Raw genomic sequence first — 20,229 nt, forward strand, 5'->3', positions numbered from 1 at the left:
CTGAGTCAAGCTAAGTTTAGCTTGGACTTGACTCGAAATAATCCGAGATTTCAAAAAATGGGTAGGCTTGGTAGTAACGGAGTTTCAATCCGAGTTGAGTGAGCTTTTTCAATCCCATTCCAGCGAGGTATAGCCCTACCCGCTTCCCAACGGCAGAAATAGGCAGAAAATTCATATTTTTGTACCTCCTGATTGGTCAGCATTGCTGCATTAAATGCAGCGTGCGATTGTAGTTTGTCGCCGATAGGGTATTCGGATTCAAAGAAAAAAAAAAGAAAAGAAAAGGAGTAATCCCTTCTTGACTTTACAGAAATTCCAAACCTTGCTTCTTTTTTTTCCCTTCGTCTTAAAAACCTTATAAAAAGCTCTCTCTCTACCCTTGATATCCATATGATAGAAACACCCGCCCCCTGTTTTATGGGAAAAACAGTCCCATCCGCAACCCACCTCCAGGATCTTGTCAGATTCACCTCCAAAACCTTGGACTCGCCAAAACTCTTAAAACCCAGATCGAGAACCCGATTCTTGTCCGAGCAATTGAAGTGTGTGCCAGCGTCTGCAGGCCAGAGAGGCAACTTTGAGCAGGCAATTCGAAAGATGGAGGAAGGATCAGAGAAGCAGGCAACGAACAGGGTCTCGCTTTCTGACGTGGTGTCTGACTGCGTCAAGCGGCGGTTCCAGGAGACACTCAAGGAGGCACGGGCAGGTGATAGCGGGATGCAGGTCCTGGTGGGCCAGATGTATTACAGTGGCTATGGAGTCCCCAGAGATGTCCAGAAAGTGATTTCACAATCTTTTCATTGATGGGGTTTTTCATTTTTCCTTTTTTCATAAAGATTTTGGGTTTTATTTCTTTTCCTTGAATTTCTTATTTTCTTTTTTCTTCGTTTGTTTTGATTATGTCATCGATCGATTTTTTTTTTCTCTGAAGGTTTTAGTGTTTCTGTCTTTCCTTCTTCTTCTTCTTCTTCTCTCTCTCTCTCTCTCTCTCTCTCTCTCTCTCTCTTTTGAATTCGAATTTTCCTTTTGATCTTTTTCTATTTGGGTTCTGATAAAGCTTTGGATTTGATATTTCTACGGTCAAATGTAGCTAAAGTTCCATTAATTGATGGGTTTTTACACTTCTTTTCATCTCTCTCTCTCTTTTTTTTTTTTTTTGAAAAAAAATGCTTCCTGTTATTTGGATCTTGATGATAATTTTGTTTTTAAGTTATTTAAGTTGTGTTTGTATATAAAGCAAATTCACTTGTGAAATTTCAGTTCAATTAAGAGGAAATAACAAATATTGAGAGACTTCTGTTATCCATAATGTCTTTACCGCAATTGATGTCTCTTTCAAGTCCAACTTGAAAGTATGGTAATGGCAATTTGGGGATACTGTCAATATGAATGTTAAGGTAGTGAATTACAATCATTGACACTTTAGTATGTGTATGGGGAAAAATGGATCAACCTATAAGAGCAGGTCAGGTCAAGAACTAGTGCATCTCGATGGCTAAAAGAGGCGAGAAACCCGACACCTGTCCAAGGAGAAAGGTCGGCACGAGCAAGGTCGTCCCAAAGGTGGGTACGAGTAAGGTCATCCCAAAGGTCGGCAGGACCTAGAACGGATTCTCCAGGGAAGGCAATGAGGAAGCTAAAAGGTCACAGGACAGGAATTGGAGATCACAAGGACATCAAAAGGATTTGATCGGTTTAATCAGCGGATGATGTCGACCTTCTTATAACTTGGTCAGCATTGTGACTTCCATCAGCCGACCTTAATCGAAGCTCGAATGACTACGTCCCGGTCTCTAAACAAAGACCAACCTAATATGAAGGAAGACATATCCGATTTTTCCTCCAAGGATCGCGGAAACTAACTCGCGATTAGTTTCGGATTCCAAGATTCCCGCCGAAGATCTCGGGAGATTTTCTGTACATTAGGAGTTCTAATCTAATTACAATACGCACCTACTAAACATGGAGGATCCCTTTATGATAGCGGCTCCCTCTAACTATAAATAGATACACCTCTAATGGTGAAAGGTACGCTCACATAACCCTTTACGCTAAACCATTTTTACAAAGACCCAGATTCCTGACTTTGGCATTGGAGGGTCCCCTGCACTAACCAGGGTCTTCCTTGTTTCGTTCTTTGTACAGGTATTTGAGGGTCCAAGAAGGGTTAACCAAAAAACAACATCAACAGTATGTATGCTAATAGTTGCAAATAGGGCATTGAAATATACTCTTAGTTTTTAGATGTTAAATGGCTACTAACATGGGCTTCTCTTGATTGATGTTTTGTAAAAGTGTTTTATTTTTTAAATTTTGTTACTTAATTTAGTAGATTTAGTAGATCTTGAAGGGTGAATATATGTTTTTTTTTTCCTTTAAATTGTTTCATGATTGTTTGGTTTTTTATTATTATTGTTGTTGTTGTTGTTGTTGATGATGATGCTGAAATTTGGTTAACCCTTCTTTGACCCTTGAATACCTGCACCAAGAACAAACAAGGAAGACCCTGACTAGTGCAGGGGACCATCGGATGCCAAAGTCAGGAATCTGGGTCTAATAGAAGTAGTTTAAAGGTAGAGATAGTGTGTGTGTACCTTTCACCATTGGAGATGCCCCTATTTATAGATGAGGAGAGGTAGTAACGTAGAGGGATCCTCCCGATTTAGTGGGTGTGTGTTGTAAATGGACTTGGGTTTCTAACGTTTGGGGAGTCTCTCGAGATCCTCGGCAGATATCTCGGGATCCCGAGCTAATTGTGGATTAACCTCCGTGATCCTTGGAGAGAACTTCGGATCGCTCCCTTGGATAAGGTCGGACTGCATATCCAGGTAAAGTTGGACATGCTAATCAGGAACCGAGGTGAGTTTGCCCGGCCTTCGGATAAGGTCGAGCGATGGGAATAACAGTGCATTAGAGGTGTGCAGGCCAAGCTTCAAGAATGTAAGGAAGCTCGTCCTCCCCTACCGGCTAGACCTTTCAAAAGGAAGGTCTTTGTGATGTCCGATTTCTGTAGCCCTTAACTTCCTCATGAGTCCTGATAGCCTCTTTGGGTTGTCCCTTGGAGTCCATTCTGGGTTGTGCTGACCTTCAGGCTGACCTAGGTCATATCGACCTTCAGGCCGACCTTTGTCGTGTTGACCTTCCTCCTTAATTCGGCGGTCGGGTTTCTCATCCTCTTTTGCGCATCGGGGCGTGCCTGGTCTCGACCTGACTTGCCTTTATAGGTCGGTCCATTTTTCCCCATAACAGTAAGCCCCTATACTTTCAAATTGGTGAAACAGGCTTGGAAAGTAGGCCGGACGCAGTCAGGTCGGGTCATTCCACCTTTAATGCTGAATAAGGCGGTAGGCGTGAAAAGTGAGGCGTATCAGTAATCATGATACGACACTGTCGAGGTGGCATGTCGTAGCTCGTGGTCGCTTGATTTGTCAGTCCGCCTTTTCGGTGCCAGATCAATGAGAAGGCGACATGTGGCTTGTCCTTGGTAGTGGAGGCGTGCGGCGAGTGGGGATGCACCACGTGTCGAAATGGGGGAGTCAAGGAGGCGTCATACAGCCTCGTATTAATGAGGGGTATTAAATGCCTGTTCACGTGGCTCCCCTATAAAGGGGAAGCCCTAACCCTTGAGCGAGCTCATTTGCTTCTTCCTGCCTCAAACTCGCTCCAATCTTAGCGGTAGGTGTTTTTCAGCGACCGTGCGGTATCCGTATCCTGGCGACATTCTATCTCCTGTGAGTTCTATCCCTAATATTCCCTCCCTTCATTTTATCTTCTTCTCTGTACAACGGTTTTCTGGCATTCTTAGACCGATTGCCATGCCGGAAACTTCAAGTTCATGGGAGGGGACCTCAGGTGTTGATGGCGGGGCGGACAATCTCCACCCTATGTCGAACCCGCCATCTCTGTTGATGATGAGCGACGTCGAATTTTGGGTGTCGCAGGCGTTGCGGGTACTTGAGAGATCCTTGATGGAGCGGCCAGTCGAAACAGAGGAGGATTTCCTTGTAGAAGAAGGGCTCATTGGGTCCTTGGCAGAGGAGGATGATGAGGAGGAGAAAGGGCCTGCGGAGTCCGTTTTGAAGGAGGCTGACCTGGTGAGGATTAAGTCGGGGTATCACATACTTGACTCGGTGGTACTCTAAGTCCCCTCACAGGGCGAGTTTCCCAATAACCCCTCCGAGGGAGAGGTGACCATTTTCCAAGTCGCCCTCCAGTGCGGCCTTATGCTCCCTCTCCAAAAGATAGTAAGGCGGATGCTAGCGCATTTAGGGATGGCTCCAGGACAGTTGATCCCTAATGCGTGGAGAGCATTGGTTGGATGCTTCTTCCTCTGGTCCGAGCTGACCGTGGACGAATTCCTCCATCTATACCAAGTGAAATCCAACCCTCTACATGATGGTTGGTACTACTTTTCTTCCTGGCGGGGAACCGGGAAGGCCTTGGTCATGGACGTCTCGACCTCCAATAAGAACTGGAAGAACAAATGGTTTTGGGCTTCGGGAGATTGGGAAGTGCTAGGAATGACCGGTCTTCTCTCTCGGGTCTCGACTTCTTGCTCTGATCCAGGTCGGTGTCGTCCGGACTTAGTTCCTCTCCCTTTTTTTTTTGGTACTTAGTCGTTGTCAGTACTTTGACTTGGTCATATAGACTTCATTTTGCACTTATTCCCAACTTCTCTTCCATGCTTGGTCCTGAAGCTCTTGCTCGGATTGCTGGAGCAAGGTCGCTAGAGAAGGAATCGAGATCTTGGAGGAGGCTCCTTCAATCCGAGCTCTTGCTCAAGTTAGGTCTTGACTCTGAACTAATGAGTATAAGTCCTAACGACCTCCAAGAGCAAAGGGAAGGTTGGCCCTTTGACCTCGGTTGCCATGGAGGTCGCGGATGAGGCACCGACCTCAATGCCCATTTCCACCGCTTCTGAAGGGGCTGCTGGGACGACCTCACCTGAGGAGGCTCATCTTGTGGAGCTCCAGGAGACAATGGAGACCTCTGCTGAGCTTCCCACGCCCCAAGCGGGGGGGTTCATCAGTCGGTGGCGGAGGGAGTCTGAGCACTTTGAAGTTGGCAAGAAGGACTTTAGAGCATGTTCTGCCTTGGGTGGAGCGCCATGTTCCTGACGCCGAATTCACCCATTGGCTAAATGCGTCGCCGGAAGGAACCTTCAGCCAGTTGGCAAAAATCTGTTTCGAGGTGATCTAATCTCAAGTTGTTGTAGCTTTTGTCCCGTCCTGATATTCCTATTCTCTTTTTAGCAGTTTGGCCCTTACTTACTGAACGTACATCGCGAGCTTTTGCGTCTATGGGAGGAAGTGAGACAAGCAGAAGCGGGGTTGCTGCGGAAGGGGGTCGAGGTCGAGCGATCCCGTCTCGAGGCTGAGCAACTTTGCTCCGCCATGGAGACCCGAGCAATGGAGTTGGCAGCTGAGCTGGAGGCAACTAAGAAGCTGTTGGCCGAGGCTTCAGAGAGGGCGGTACGGTGGAAGACTGATAATGTCGGGCTGCAGCGCACCTTGGAGGTGAAGCTCTAGGAGGCACAGGCAGCTATCTCCTCATCTTAGGCAGCCACTGTCGAGGAGTTCAAGTCCTCTGAGTTGTTCTTAGAGGACAGGGACACTTTATATAGCGCTGACTACGAGAAGTGTCTCAAGGATGTGAAGGGAGCACATCCAGAGCTTGATCTCTCGACCTTTGAGGAGGCCGACTTTGACTCCGAGGCATCTCCCGAGGAAGCACCTGCCGAGCAGCCCCCCGAGACCTAGCAACCAGTTCCTTATATTTTTCTTTTTTTGTATGGTTTCTCCTCTTCTTTTTTTTTGTAGACCTGATGTACTATGCTCTTCAGAGCTTTAATAATATAGTCGAGTTTCAACATTTTGTTTGTGTGAAAATCTTTCTAAGTAGGAAGGTCGATTTTTCGACACCTTAGTTGTTATAGTCGTCGAATATCCGACCCTTTTATTAAGGACCGAGCAATCGGTTAGGGCTTTTCTCCTCCTTGTATCAAGGGGAGCCCTTAGTAGTCCTCCATAGGTCGGACACGTGAATGACAATGGCGTATGGCCCAACCTCTTCTTGGAGGGTTGGCACATTAATAGGGGCTATTCTTCCCAAATGCTATGGGAAGACCTCAGTAGACGTTCAGTAGATGACCATTTGTAGATATAGAAGTAGAAAGTAGACTTCGGGGTTTTATTATAATAGTTTGTATGTGGACTATACATGGTAGATTTCGTACTCGGGGCAGGTCGGCCCTCTAGGTGTAGTAGATTTTGAGGTGTTTGGTGTTCCATGGATGTGATAGGAGTCGGCCTTCCAAGTCCTTGAGTCGATACAATCCAGGTTGGCTTGTGCTCGTTACCACATAAGGCCCTTCCCAGTTCGGTCCCAAGGTTCCCGAGCCAGGTTCCTTAGTGTTTTGGAAGGTTCTGCGGAGAACTAAGTCTCAAGCTCGGAACCTCCTTGTCTTTACTTTGGAATTGTAGAAATGGGCGACCTATTGTTGCCAGATCGCGATCCTGACCTAAGCTTGCTCTCTTCTTTTCTCGATAAGGTCGAGGTCTAGTGCCATTAGCTCGACATTTTGTTGTTCATCATAGGAGTGGGTCTGAGCAGTCGAAAGTCCAATTTTGACCGGGGTAATGGCTTCAACACCAAAGGCCAAGGAAAAGGGAGTCTCTCTAGTGGCTGTTCGGGCGGTAGTTCGGTATGCCTAGAGAACATAGGGGAGCTCTTCAACCCATAACCCTTTGGCTTTCTCGAGCTTCGTTCGGAGATGGTTTTTAATGATCTTGTTGACTGCCTTGACCTATCCGTTGGCCTGTGGATGTCACAACGATGAATAAAGATTCTGGATTCCAAGGTTCTCGCACATATCTTGGAATTGTTTATTATCGAATTGCTTTCCATTATCTGAAATGATTGCGTGAGGGACCCTATACCCACACGATGTTCTTCCAGACGAAATTCATGATTTTTTTGCTCGGTAATTTCACTAAGGGCTCGGCCTCAGCCCATTTAGTAAAATAATCAACTGCGGCCACTGCGAACTTGGTCTGTCCTTTGCCGGTCGACAGGGGGCCGATGATATCGTTCCCCATTGGGCGAATAGCCATGGTTCGGCCATAGGGGTCAGCTGTTCGGGTGGTTGCCGAGGTATAGCCGCGAAGCGTTGGCATTTGTCACATTTCTGGGCATATTGCCGAGCATTTGCCTGGATAGTCGGCTAGTAGTATCCCTGTTGAATGACTTTGTGAGCTAAGGCTCGACCGCCAGAGTAATTCCCGCAAATGCCTTCGTGGATTTCTTTCAGGACGTACTCGCTTCCTCAGATCAGAGGCATCTAAGATAGGAAAGGTAGAATCCCTTTTTGTATAAGATATCCCCAACCATGGTATAGCGAGATGCCTTAGTTTGTAATTTGTGTGCTTTTGAGCGATATTGGGACAACTTTCCCTCCTTGAGGAAGTCAATGATCGGATCCATCCAGGTCGGCCCTGAATTTATTGAAAGGATTGTAGCTAGGTCAGGTTTGTTGACGCTTGGTTTGGTAAGGAATTCGATTAGGATCGACCTTGGAATATCATCTTCGGCTACAGTAGCCAACTTTGCCAACATGTCTGCTTTAGAGTTTTCTGCTCGAGGAATTAGGCCGACTTTGCATTTCTGGAACCCGCCAATCAGTTCTCTGGCTTTTAGTAGATAGGCTTTCATGCGTTCCTTTTTGGTCTGATACTCGTTGGCTATCTGATTAACAACAAGTTGTGAGTCACTATAAACTTTAAGATGTTGGGCTCCCATGGCGGCCTCCAACCTAAGCCCGGCTAGCAGCGCTTCATACTCTGCGACGTTGTTGGATGCTCGTAATCCAAATCTTGAGTCATACTACACGCATGTGTGATTTGGAGTTTCCAGAACTATACCGGTCCTGCTGGCTCTAGAATTGGGTGAGCCATTGACATACAACATCCACGTTGATTGGTCGGACTTAATCAAGGTCAGCTCGGACGGATTGCTCGGACTGGATTTCAGCTCGGACTGAATGGTCGGATTGAATTTCAGCTCGGGCTGAATGCTCGGATTGGATCCTTGATCGTGCCCAGGAACGAGTTCGACAATAAAGTCGACCACTGATTAGCCTTTGATTGCTGTATGGGGTCGATACTTAATGTCGAACTAGCTGAGCTCGATTGCCCATTTTGTCAACCTCCCTGATGCTTCAGGCTTTTGTAGCACTTGGCGGAGAGGTTGATTAGTCGGAACGATGATGATATGGGCTTGAAAGTACGATCGTAAGCGTCGGGATGAAATGACTAGGGCTAGTGCCAGTTTCTCTATGTTTGGATACCTGGTCTCAGAAGAGACCAGGGCCTTACTGACGTAATATATCGGGAGCTGTTTCCCTCCATGTTCCCTAACCAAGGCCGAACTAACTGTCGCGGTTGAGACTACCAAGTATAATAGTAATGGTTCTTCTTGCTCGGGCTTTAAGAGCAACGACGACGACCCCAGATACTGCTTGAGTTGCTGAAAAGCAAGCTCGCATTCTTCTGACCATTCCACCATTGGTTTCCCTTTCTATTGCTTGAAGAAGGGAAGTCACTTTTTTGTAGCTCGGGCCACGAAACGGTTCAATGCAGCAATTCTCCCTGTAAGACGCTGGACTTCTTTCGTCGTCTTTAACGAGCTCATATCGAGCAGAGCCTGGATTTTATCGGGGTTTGCTTCGATTCCTCTTTGACTGACCAAGAATCCGAGGAATTTTCAGAGCTAACTCTGAAGGCGCACTTGCTCGGATTCAGTTTCATCTGGTATTCTCGAAGGATTACAAACATCTCTTCGAGATCGGATACATGATCTATAACCTTAATGCTCTTGACGAGCATGTCATCTACATAGACCTCCATCGATCGCCTGATCTGGCGAGCGAACATCTTGTTGACGAGCCTATGATACGTGGCTCCGACGTTCTTCAACCTGAAAGGCACGACTCTATAACAGTGGAGGCTTTTGTCGGTGATGAAAGTCGTCTTCTACTTGTCATACAGGTGCATCGCAATTTGGTTATAGCCTGAATAAGCATCGATGAAGCTCAACAGTTCATGTTCTACTGTGCTATTGACGAGTTGGTCGATTCTAGAGAGGGAAACTATCTTTAGGGCAGACTTTGTTCAGGTTGGTATAATCAATACAGACCCGCCACTTCCCATTGGACTCTTTAACCAAAACTACGTTGGCTATCCAGTTCGGATAGTAGATCTCCTTTATGAACCCAACTTTGAGGAGCTTTTCAACTTCTTCTCCGATTATGGTGTATGGTTCGGGATCTAGGGCCCTACGCTTCTATCGGATCGCTTGGTGGTCGGGATCGACGTTCAGCCTGTGGACGATGACCTTCGGGTTAATGCCGGTCATATCCTGATGAGACCATGCGAATACATTGGCGTATTGCCGAAGGAGGTTCACAATTTTGTCTCATAATGAAGGCGCCAGGGATGACCTGATCTGAACTGTTCGGGTTGGATCTGAACTGTCGAGTGGGACGAGCACGAGGTCCTCCATGGGACATCCCCTTTCACTTGAATCTTCTCGGGAATCGAGGGAGGTGATCGTCATTGTTTGATGTTGAGCTCTCAGTGCCATGGTGTAGCATTGCCGAGCATCATATTGGTCCCCCTTGACCAATCCGGCACCATGCTCGGTTGGGAACTTCATCGCGAGGTGATACGTTTAGACCACAACTAGCAGAGCTTTAAGGGAAGGTCGGCCAAGAATTGCATTATAGACGAACGGGCGGTCTACCACTAAGAAGTCGATCATGGTGGTTACCTGGTTCTGCCTGTCTCCAGCGGTGAGCGGGAGCTGAATTGATCCTTCCATTGTGACTCCATCTCTTGAAAATCCGAGTAGGGGAGTTTTAACTGCTCAGAGTCGAGACCGTCCAACTCCCATCTTGTTGAACGCATTGGCGAAGAGGATGTCGTTTGAGCTTCCAGTGTCCACCTAGATTCGAAACATTTTGCGGTTGACTATAGTCATCATTACCACCAGCACATCGTCATGGGGATGATAGACTCCTCGGGCGTCCTCTTCGGAAAAGGTCAGACCACAAGATATTACTTTTTTCTCTTTCGAGGGTCTGCTGGTGACGAGGATCTGGCGTTCTGAACTGGAGTGGCTGATGCTCCTTGCATGAGCTCTCTGAGCTCAATTCGAGTCCCCTCCGTCGACAGGTTCGTTGAAAATAGTGCGGATTTCTCTGACTAGTTCGTTATTGATGGGCTGTTCATTCTTTGAATCAGCTCGATCTCCTTTTTTGCTGACATATTCTCGAAGATACCCGTTGTGGATGAGCGCTTCGATTTCTTCCTTTAGGTCGAAACGGTCACTTATCAAGTGGCCGTAGTCTTGGTGAAAATGACAATATTTTCGCTTGTCTCGTTTGTCAACACCGGACTTCATCCTGCTCGGCCATTTGAGGATACGCTTGTCTCGGACTTCCATAAGGACTTGCTTAGGCGCCTTATTGAGGGGAGTGTACGTACTGAACTTATTGTCAGGCCGCTTGTTCGGACGCTTACTTCCTTGCGGTTGTTCTTCCTTCCTCTTCTTGCTTCCACTGGCTGAACTGAGCTCTTCCTTAGGTCATTGGTCTTTGGCCGGTGTTCCCTTGTTATGGGTGGCCTTTTGCAGGTTAGAAACTTCCTCAACATTCGAAGACTTTTGTGCTCTGTTCAGAAGGTTGGCCATCATTGTCGGAGGGTTTTTATCTAGTGAGAAGAGGAACCTCTCATCTCTCAGGCCTTCCATTATCGTGGTCAGAGTAATTTCTTTAGAGTGTGCCCGTACTTGCATCGCCGCAAGGTTAAAGTGCTTGATGTAGTCCTTCAACAACCCACCTTCCCTTTGAATGATATGGAGGAGGTGAGAGGTGTGTTTAAGTCTTTCCTTCCCGCCGATAAAATTACTGATGAAAACTTTACCGAGCTGGGAGAAAGAACTGATTGACTGTGGTTTCAACTGTTTGAACCACTTTTAAGCTGTTCCTATCAGGGTCAGTGGAAACGTGCGACACATGACCGCAGTAGATGCGTTATGGAGCTCCATCTAGACCTTGAACGATTCCAAATGCTTGGTTGGGTCGGTAGTTCCGGAAAACTGAGCAATTTGTGGCATGTGGAACCTCGGCGGCAACTGCGCCTGCATGATGTCAGTGGTAAATGGAGGCTCGGTTTCTTCCGGTATTGCTTCCACTGGGGTTGGAGCATTTGCACGGTAGGCCTGCCGTATGTTGCCGATCCGATGGCGCAGGTCCTTCAGCTCAGCTTCCCATGGCCCGCCGCTTTCGGCCATAGCCTCAATGGCTATCTCGGGAGCCTTGTCGTGCTTCTTCCTGTCCAGCTCATGACAGAGGTCGGAGGTGGGCAGGGCTGCAGTACTGGAGATATGAGAAGGCGCCGGCCTTGCCGATCCAAGTTGCCGGCTTCTGTGGGAGGCAACAGGTGCATCAGAGGGCTGAGAGGGGTCTTGGACCACTTGCTCTGCTGCCTGCCCGACACCTTGTATGGGCTGGGGCTGCAGCTGCTCCAGCAACTGCCTCATGGAGTTCATATTGCTGTTCACTGCTTCGACTTGTTGTTCGAGGGAGTCCAGCCGTCCTCCCCTATTGCGGGATTGTTGCACTTGCCTCATTGGAGTGGATTCAGCCTGTAGTTGGGAAGTGGAATCCCGATGGCTGCCAGGCTGATCCAGTGGTGCGAGATCGAGCGCAATAGAGGAGGCCTGGGCTTTCTTCTTCCCTTTCGTCATTGTTAAACTTATGATGCAGTAAGAATGACTTTCGATATTGAATTTACACAGACGGTGCCAAACTGTTGATGCTGAAATTTGGTTAACCCTTCTTTGACCCTTGAATACCTACACCAAGAACAAACAAGGAAGACCTTGACTAGTGCAGGGGACCCTCCGATGCCAAAGTCAAGAATCTAGGTCTAGTAAAAGTAGTTTTAAGGGTAGAGATAGTGTGTGTGTACCTTTCACCATTGGAGATGCCCCTATTTATTGTTGAGACGAGTTATTAATGTAGAGGGATCCTCCTGGTTTAGTAGGTGCGTGTTGTAGATGGATTCGGGTTCCTAACGTTAGGGGAGTCTCTCGAGATCCTCGGCAAATATCTTGGGATCCCGAGCTAATTGCAGATTAACCTCCGTGATCCTTGGAGAGAACTCCGGACTGCTCCCTTGGATAAGGTCGGATTGCAGATCCAGGTAAAGTTAGACGCGCTAATCGGGAACCAAGGCGAGTTTGCGTGGCCTTCGGATAAGGTTGAGCGATGGGAATAACAACGCATCAGAGGTGTGCAGGCTGAGCTTTAAGAACGTAAGGAAGCTCGTCCTCCCCTGCCGACCAGACCGTTCAAAAGGAAGGTATTTGTGATGTCCAATATCTATGGCCTTTAACTTCCTCATGAGTCCTAATAGCCTCTTTGGGTTGTCCCTTGGAGTGATTCTGGGTCGTGCTGACCTTCAGGCCTACCTAGGTCGTACCGACCTTCAGGCTGACCTTGGTTGTGCCGACCTTCCTCTTTAATCCGGCGGTCGGGTTTCTCATCCTCTTTTGCGCATCGGGCCGGCCAGGTCTTGACCTGACCTGCCTCTACATGTCGGTTTATTTTTCCCCATTATTATTATTATTATTATTATTATTATTATTATTTTGTTGGGGTTGGCTTTCGAGTCTTTTGGATGATCACAATTGCTTCTCCCTTTTGGTTTCTATTATTTGGGATTTGGAAAAGAGCAGTGGTCTAATAACCTTAATGGACTGGGACTGCGCATATGGCCTTTGTTTGGCATGTATATGACATCAAAGCTGTAAAAAAGGTTGGCTCCACCTTGAATATCACTGGGCATAACATTGGGCAGATCCCCTCATCAGGTAGGCCATGTGTGTACAACTGTACATGGAGTCAATCCATGACCATCCATTGTTTTCTATGGTGTGGCCATGAATTGACACCATGTACATGTATGGCCCATCTGATGAGTGGATCAGGCTTATTTTTGTGCCCAGTGATCTTCAAGGTGAGGCCAACCTTTTTGACAGTTCGGATTTTGCATACATGTGACTAGTTGGCTGCATGTACACTGCTGATGGTCAGTTACTATCCATGTGTATAAGATCATTAGTCTTTGAAGCACACACACATTAATTTAATTGGAAGCAACTGGTAATTTCTCTGTCAATTTTGTAATTGTTCAGTTGTTATATGTTGGTGGGGTTTACTGTTTTATGATTTATGGGTTTTAAGAGTTTTAGAGTTGGGAATGCCATTAAAACGACAGAGTTTTAGGCATATGATTGTACAGTTTTGTAGGACAGTTTAGGCATAGGATTGTACTTTTTTTGTGTGTGTGCGTGCATGTGCGCGCACGCAGGGGGTATATTTTGAGTGTAACCGTCTGCCGTCGTATGCCGTGGCGGTTACAGACGATTTTAGAACAATATTTTTTAAAAGACGAAAATGCCCCTCATTTAAAACTAAACCACAACAGGGAGGGGCTTTCGTGTCCAGTGGTCCAAAGCTAGGTGGGGCCCACCATGGTGTTTGTGAGAAATCAGCCCAGTCCATGTCTTGCCAGTTCATTTTATGGCATGACCCCAAAAATGAGGCAGATCCAAAGCTCAAATGGGCCACATGGGAAAATAGTTGAGATTGTACGCTCACCATTGAAACATTTGTGGGGCCATAAATGCTTTGGATCATGCTAATATTTTTGTTCTTTCAGTTCATCCCAGTAGGACTGACCTTGTGAATGGTTGGGCTGCTTTATGAATGGTTTGGATTGCATGAAAAATCTTGGTCGAGACCAGAAAGGTTTGAACGGTAGGAAGCCTCTGTCCACTGTTTCCACTCGTGTGACCCACTTGAGCTTCGTGTTTGCCTGATTTCTGGTCTCATGTCTTAACATGAGCTGCCAAAACATATTGATAGAGTGGATTTCTCACAAACATCACAGTGGGCCCCATGTGCTGTGGGGTCAGTCACATCATTAAAAGGTCATGTCAGCCAGCTTGTAATACAGGCTAGCAGCTGCAGACAGAGGGGGATGGATTAGGTGTGGCCCCTGCTTCACCCAACACGGTGCAACCCTAAAGGTGGTGCATAACTCAATGTAAATATTGTATATCCACGCTGGTCATCCGTTTTTTCAGATTAGTTTAGGGCATGGGCCCAAAAATGAAGCAGATCCTAATTTGAAGTGGACAAAAACATAGGAAACAATGGAGATTGAGCATTAAAACGTTATTATGGGCCACAAGAATTTTGGATCAAGATGAGATTTGTTTTTTTCCCTTCATCTAGGTCCAAGTGACCTTATTAACAGGTTAGATTGCAATTTTAATGGTGGATGTTCAATCACCACTACTTCCTATGGGGTGGTCCACGTGAGATTTGGATCTTCTTATGTTTTTTGGGATCATGCTCTAAAATGAATTGGAAAAAGGATGGACGGCATGGATATACAATACATACATAAAGGTGGGCCCCACTGTGAAGACGCACCATGTTGGCTCAGGCCTAGGTCGCACCTAATCCGCTTCCAGACAGAGGACTCAGATTTGGCAGTGACCCCTCTGTGCTAACCCCTGATACCGGTTGGTGCTGTGCGCCCCACAATGATGTATGTATTTTATCATGCTGTCCATCCATTTTTCCAGTTGATTTTAGGGTGTTATCTAAAAAATGAGGTAGATCTACACCACAGGAAATAGTGGTGATTCGACATCCACCGTTAAAAACTTCTTGGGGGGCACATGAGTTTTGCATCAAGCTGATATTTGTGTTTTCCCTTCATCTAGGTCTCTATGACCTAATCAACAGGTTGGATGGAAAATAGACCTCATAGTGGGCCCTAGGATGTTTTCAATGGTGAGCGTTCAATTATCATTGTTTTCCAGTGGCATGGACGCATGGTCCACTTGAGATATGAATATGCTTCAGTTTTGGGCTCATGCTCTAAAATAATGATCGAAAATTGATGGACAATGTGGATAAAACACACATCATTGTGGGGCCCACAGAGAATCGTCCAGTAGCAACCTCGCTACTGACAGTGTCAGTACACAATCCGCATCTGGCAAGGAGGGGGAGTGGTCACTCACCCGAACATGGTGCCGTCTTGAACATGGGGACCACCTTGATTTACATATTGTATATCCACCTCGTCCATCCATTTTTCCAAATTATTTTGGGGGATGGGCCCAAAAATTAAGTAGATCCAAATCTCAGATGGACCAAAACACAGGAATAGTGGTGTTTCACCATCAAAAACTTCTCGAGGGCCAAATTTTTTTTGGATCAAGTTGATATTTGTTTTTCCCTTCGTCTAGGCCTCTGTGACCTTACAAAAGGTTGGATGGTGTGGATTTACAATACATGTATCAAGGTGGGCTCCACTGTTAGGGCCAAAATGTATTCAGTGAGGCCAGGGTTACTCCTACTCTGCTCCTCAGACTTGGGCCAAAAGCTAGGTGGGGCCCACCATGGTGTTTGAGAAAAATTTACGTTGTCCATCCTTTTTCCAGATCATAATGACGCTAAAATTGTGGCAGATACAGTGCTCAAGTGGACTGCACTAGACATCCACTTCATGGTCCAAAGAATGACCCCCATTGAAACCTTTCTAGGCCCCACCTGTGATTCAAATCTAAGTCATTCTTTGGGCTCAGGGCCTAAAATGGGCTTATGAAACAGATGGACAACATTGATCACTTGTATCCGTAAAGGTGGGCCCTATAAATTCCTTCGCATGCCTGCCTCAAATAATGGGGGTACAATTGTGAAAATTAATGGCATTGGGGGCAAAATAGACTTTTCAAGGCCTTAATGGTGCTTTTCCATCTCTTGTCATTAGTCACAGTCAAATAGGTGGTTTTTTCAACGTTTTTGTAGAAGGTAGGCGGTTTACTTTTTAGTATTTTAAAAGCAGGTGTATTTTCAAAATTCGACTCAAAGATGGGCGGTTTGTCATAATTAACTCTTTTATATTTTATTTGTGAGAACCTATCAGTACTGTGAAATTCTACCTTTCCATCATCCTCTTGTTTTCCCTCTGCGTTTCTTAACCATTTTCAATTATTTAACATGTTTCCCTCCTCGTTTCGAACCCTTGTCCATAAAATATTTATTGATTGTGCATCACACTCTGCTAGAGTCTTTCTTAGAAAAGAAAGAAAAAAAATTACAATTGATATTCTGTTTTGAATGGGATATCATGCAGTTGATCTGATAGAACCTAAATAATGGTAGAGCAATAGCTGCTGGCACTTATGAAAATTGCAGAAATATGATCCAAAGTGGCAGAACATGTGTAGAAAATCTGTTTTAAAACTTTGTTCTTGCTTTCATTGTGCTAACAAAGCTGGAAAAGCTGACTTTTGCTTGATAGATACTGTTGGAATTGCAGAGACCTTTGTTTCAAAGGCTGAAAAGTAGCATTGGGGTTGATTGGTTTTCAATTGCTATGGGAGAAGCAGCATTTTTTTGGTTGATGGGTTTCCATTGTTTTGCAGAAAAAGAAAAAGGGCATAAAAAAGAGTATTTGAAAGTTTTCAGTGAATGGTGGATTGGCAATGATGGTTTTCTTGGAATTACAGAGAGATTGCTGAAACAAGGTTCAAGTTTGCTTGATGGGTTCTCATGGATTAGGAGAAAAATGGCAAAGGAATTGAGATTAAAATAGGTGGGTGATGATTTTTTGAGCTGCACGAGGCATGACATAACACCCATGCAGAAATAGATGGTGACAAATGTTTTCTTGTATTTGCAGGGAGATTGCTCAAAGAAGATGATCATTGTTAGGTGGGTTTTCATGGATTTGGAGAAAAATGAGACTGGAGTGATTTTCTTAGAGTTGAAGAAAGATTGCTGAAAAGATTGAATTTGATTGGTGAATTTGAATGGATTAGTTAAGAATGACAGAAAATATATATTATAATTAGAAATTAAGAATAGATGGGGACGGTGGCCTTGAAGTTGCAGCAAATTTCTAAACATTCAAATGGTTAATCTGGACGAGGGGTAAATGTGACATTTGACCTCCGACATTTGGGAATTCTACCTAGTCAAGGGTTTATTTGGAGAAATCATAATTAGAGAGGATTTTCCCATTAAAACCCCATCTATTTAAGTTTTCTAAATTTAAGTTGCAAGTTAGAGTTTCTTGATTGGGGAGTTTGGGCTTTTGATGTTGTTATTAGTGTATGGGGTTTTAGACTTTCTGACATATATATATATATTGGATCTTTTTTGTTTTTATATTTCATTATTTGGGTTTTGGAGATTGGCATTATCTATATATCAAATTTTGTAGATGTTAAAGGACTTGGGGCAAGTTTGTAGATTTTCATTTCTTTTATGTTGATAGGGTTGTAAGAAAAGACTTGACCTATGTTCTAATTGAAGGTATGGCCCTTGATAGAATGGAATTGCGGAATAGGATTCATGCAGTGGATCCCAATCAATTGATATAAGGCTTAGATGACGACAATGATGATGATGTTGATAGGGTTGTATGATTGGAGATTGGATTGTGGAAGATTGATATCTCTGTTATGAGAGTTGGGCTTTTAGACTTGGAGACATGTTTTACTTTTTCCTTTCCTAATTCCCATTATTATGGATTTCAGGGAAGGGCTTGGTTTACAAAAGCTTCAAAGAGTCGTTCCTCAGTTTGGAAGGTTAGCGATAAGCACCCAGGTGAGTGCTTATTGTTATTTGTCCCCTTTTTTGCTGACTTTCTTCTAGTGGTTTCTTTGTTTGTGGGATCTTGATTATTGTTTTTCTTTTAGGTTATAATGCTAGTGATTCTGATTCGGATGAGTTGAAGGGCGATTTAAAGTAGACGTGAGTTGTATTTGTGCCGTGGATGACAATGTGAGTTGAATTTTCTATTGTTGTTTGTGGTGTTATTTAAATGCTTTTGGGTTTGATCTAATTAATCTTATAACTTCGTTGATTAGCTATAATTTATTTTTGTTGATCGATAATGTAATTTATTAATTATATATGCCTAGCAATTGCATAAGCTAATATTTTGGTTATTTTTAAATTGGGTACATTTTAGTTTCTGCAGAACTGTGAGTAATATAACTGTATCTGCTTATTCATTCTCTGGTGGGGGAAACTGTTGTTACATATTTCCTGTTGATAATGTAGAAGTATGTTTCTAATTGATGAGAGTTGAAGTTTGTGTGGAATTCAGTTATTAGTTTGTATCCCGATTGGCAATAAAATGAGAAATTGCTCAACAGCTGATAAAGAAGCTAAGGTGTATAGTTTTCAAGTCATCCTTAACAGTCTTACACTATGTGCCTGAGGAATCTGGAGAGAGTGGATTGCCTTTTCATTTGTTGTGCCTATGTGTCAGCTATGTTCCTGGGGTAATTGAAGCCTTCTTTCTATCTTGAGAGTGTGAGTCAGTGGGAAGGGAGTGTAGTATGTTCTGGTAGTTGTTTCTATTGTTTAGCGTTTGGTTCATTTTGAAAGAATGTCACAACTGGACTTCCAATAACTGCTTAGAACTGGCACATGATGTCTTCTAGAGGATTAAGACGGATGGGCTCTAAGCCTCATTACTTCCAATGGATGTTGTATTGATGAGTTTGAAAGAAAGGGGGAAAGAAGGAAATCGTCAATCACAGATGGCTGCTTGATGTTCCTGGAATGAGGAGATAATGGATTCCCTTTTCATTCATTGTGTTGGCTATCTAGAGTTGGGTGCTTTCTTGGTTTGATGGAATTGGCTGAGGCCTGGGTAAATTTAAGCGCTTTTAATTTGCTTAATTTATTGGTTTGATTCTAGTAACTGCTCATAATTGGTACATCTTGTGAAGGCTTCAGTCGAGATCATTCCATTGGGATTTGAGTCTCAATACTTTTTGGGTTGGGTGCTTGCTTGGTTTCTGTATTGGGAGCGTGGGACCGTGGAAAGTAAGGGTGAATGGGCTGGGTAGGCTGCCCAATTCTATGAACCTGACCCAGCTTTAGTCTCAATCCTTGAATTGGGAAGAAGATTTCTCATCCTTAACCTCATGTTGTTTTCTAGTTCTTTTGTTTAAAATTTCATTATTGTCTAGGAAAAGAAGTTGCAAATCATTATTCTTTACATAACCCTCCTTCATACTATCCTGTGTGCATTTTTATATTTAATAACTTTCCTTCTCCATTCATAAGTCTCAAAGCACTTTCCAATATCCATACAAAATTGTTGGATATCTGTACATGGAGTACTTGAACAAAATTTCAGATGTTGCTGGCCAGTTGACCGCACACCAAATTAAAAAAAAATGTTAATCCAATGCTTAGCTCATGTTTCTCTAACACATTGACAACTCTGGTGTATTTTGATGTTTAGTTTTCCTAGGCAGACTCTAATTATGGTGGTATTGCTATGGTAATGATTAACAAGGGTAATCTTTGGCATGTTGACTTTGAAAGAGACATTCATGATGCTGGAGGTGCTTGGACTCCTCACTTTGCTAGGCCTCATCTCCCTAGGTTCTATGGCAGTAGAAGTTGCATACTTGATGCATGTTCTCTGTGTTTGCATGGATCAATGGGTGATGAAGGGGAATTTAATCAAGTTTATTCCTTGTAGTATATGGGCCCTCCCAGTTAGGAAGGTTATATGCTGTTTTTAGACCAAGTTGTTTGGGTGTGAGGTTAGATCTCATTGGTGGGGATCTTCTATCCAAGGTTAGATCTCATTTGTTGCTACCATCATTCAATTGACTACTTTTCAATGAATCAATTTATACGTTTATCGTTTTCAACGCTAATGATTGCTACAAGCACACCTACTAACTTGGTAATTCAACATTTAATTAAATATAACCATGTACTTCAGATTTGTAATATTTTCTCGTGACAATGCTTCCCAAGTGCTTCTATGTCAATGTTACGTACATCACAAAATTCTCCTACTTTTTTCCATTTTGAATCACAGTCCAGAATATAGGTGTCATTTCTGGTCCAGATCGCCATTCATAACGACTCCAAAATTTCCTAAACTCTTCCTATTGATTTAGTTGTAAACAAATTTGTATTTACAATATAGAGCTTCTTTAAACTTCGATTTATTTAGTACCATACAAACAATCTAATACCACGATCGTGGATCGTAATAACCAGTGATTTAAGTATCGGTGTTAATGCATGTATCGCACCTG

The 20,229-nt window shown here is 44.2% G+C and overlaps 1 protein-coding gene across 1 annotated transcript; it reads left to right on the forward strand.

The window, feature by feature from the left end:
• Window positions 1–371: 371 nt before the first annotated feature.
• Window positions 372–19,160, forward strand: LOC131222483 (uncharacterized). The gene is made up of 3 exons (XM_058217562.1): window positions 372–780; window positions 17,689–17,758; window positions 17,851–19,160. Exons 1-3 carry the CDS (start codon window positions 391–393, stop codon window positions 17,901–17,903), a joined length of 513 nt encoding a protein of 170 aa, XP_058073545.1. The 5' UTR covers window positions 372–390; the 3' UTR covers window positions 17,904–19,160.
• The last annotated feature ends 1,069 nt before the right edge of the window (window positions 19,161–20,229 follow it).

Source organism: Magnolia sinica, chromosome 13, assembly GCF_029962835.1.
Source record: "Magnolia sinica isolate HGM2019 chromosome 13, MsV1, whole genome shotgun sequence".
NCBI lineage: Eukaryota > Viridiplantae > Streptophyta > Magnoliopsida > Magnoliales > Magnoliaceae > Magnolia > Magnolia sinica.

Coding starts and splice junctions, on each gene's coding strand:
- LOC131222483 (XM_058217562.1), top strand. CDS start 391: ATGATAGAAACACCCGCCCCCTGTTTTATGGGAAAAACAGTCCCATCC. Junction 781..17,688: donor TCCCCAGAGATGTCCAGAAA/GTGATTTCACAA, acceptor TATGGATTTCAG/GGAAGGGCTTGGTTTACAAA. Junction 17,759..17,850: donor GGTTAGCGATAAGCACCCAG/GTGAGTGCTTAT, acceptor TTTTTCTTTTAG/GTTATAATGCTAGTGATTCT.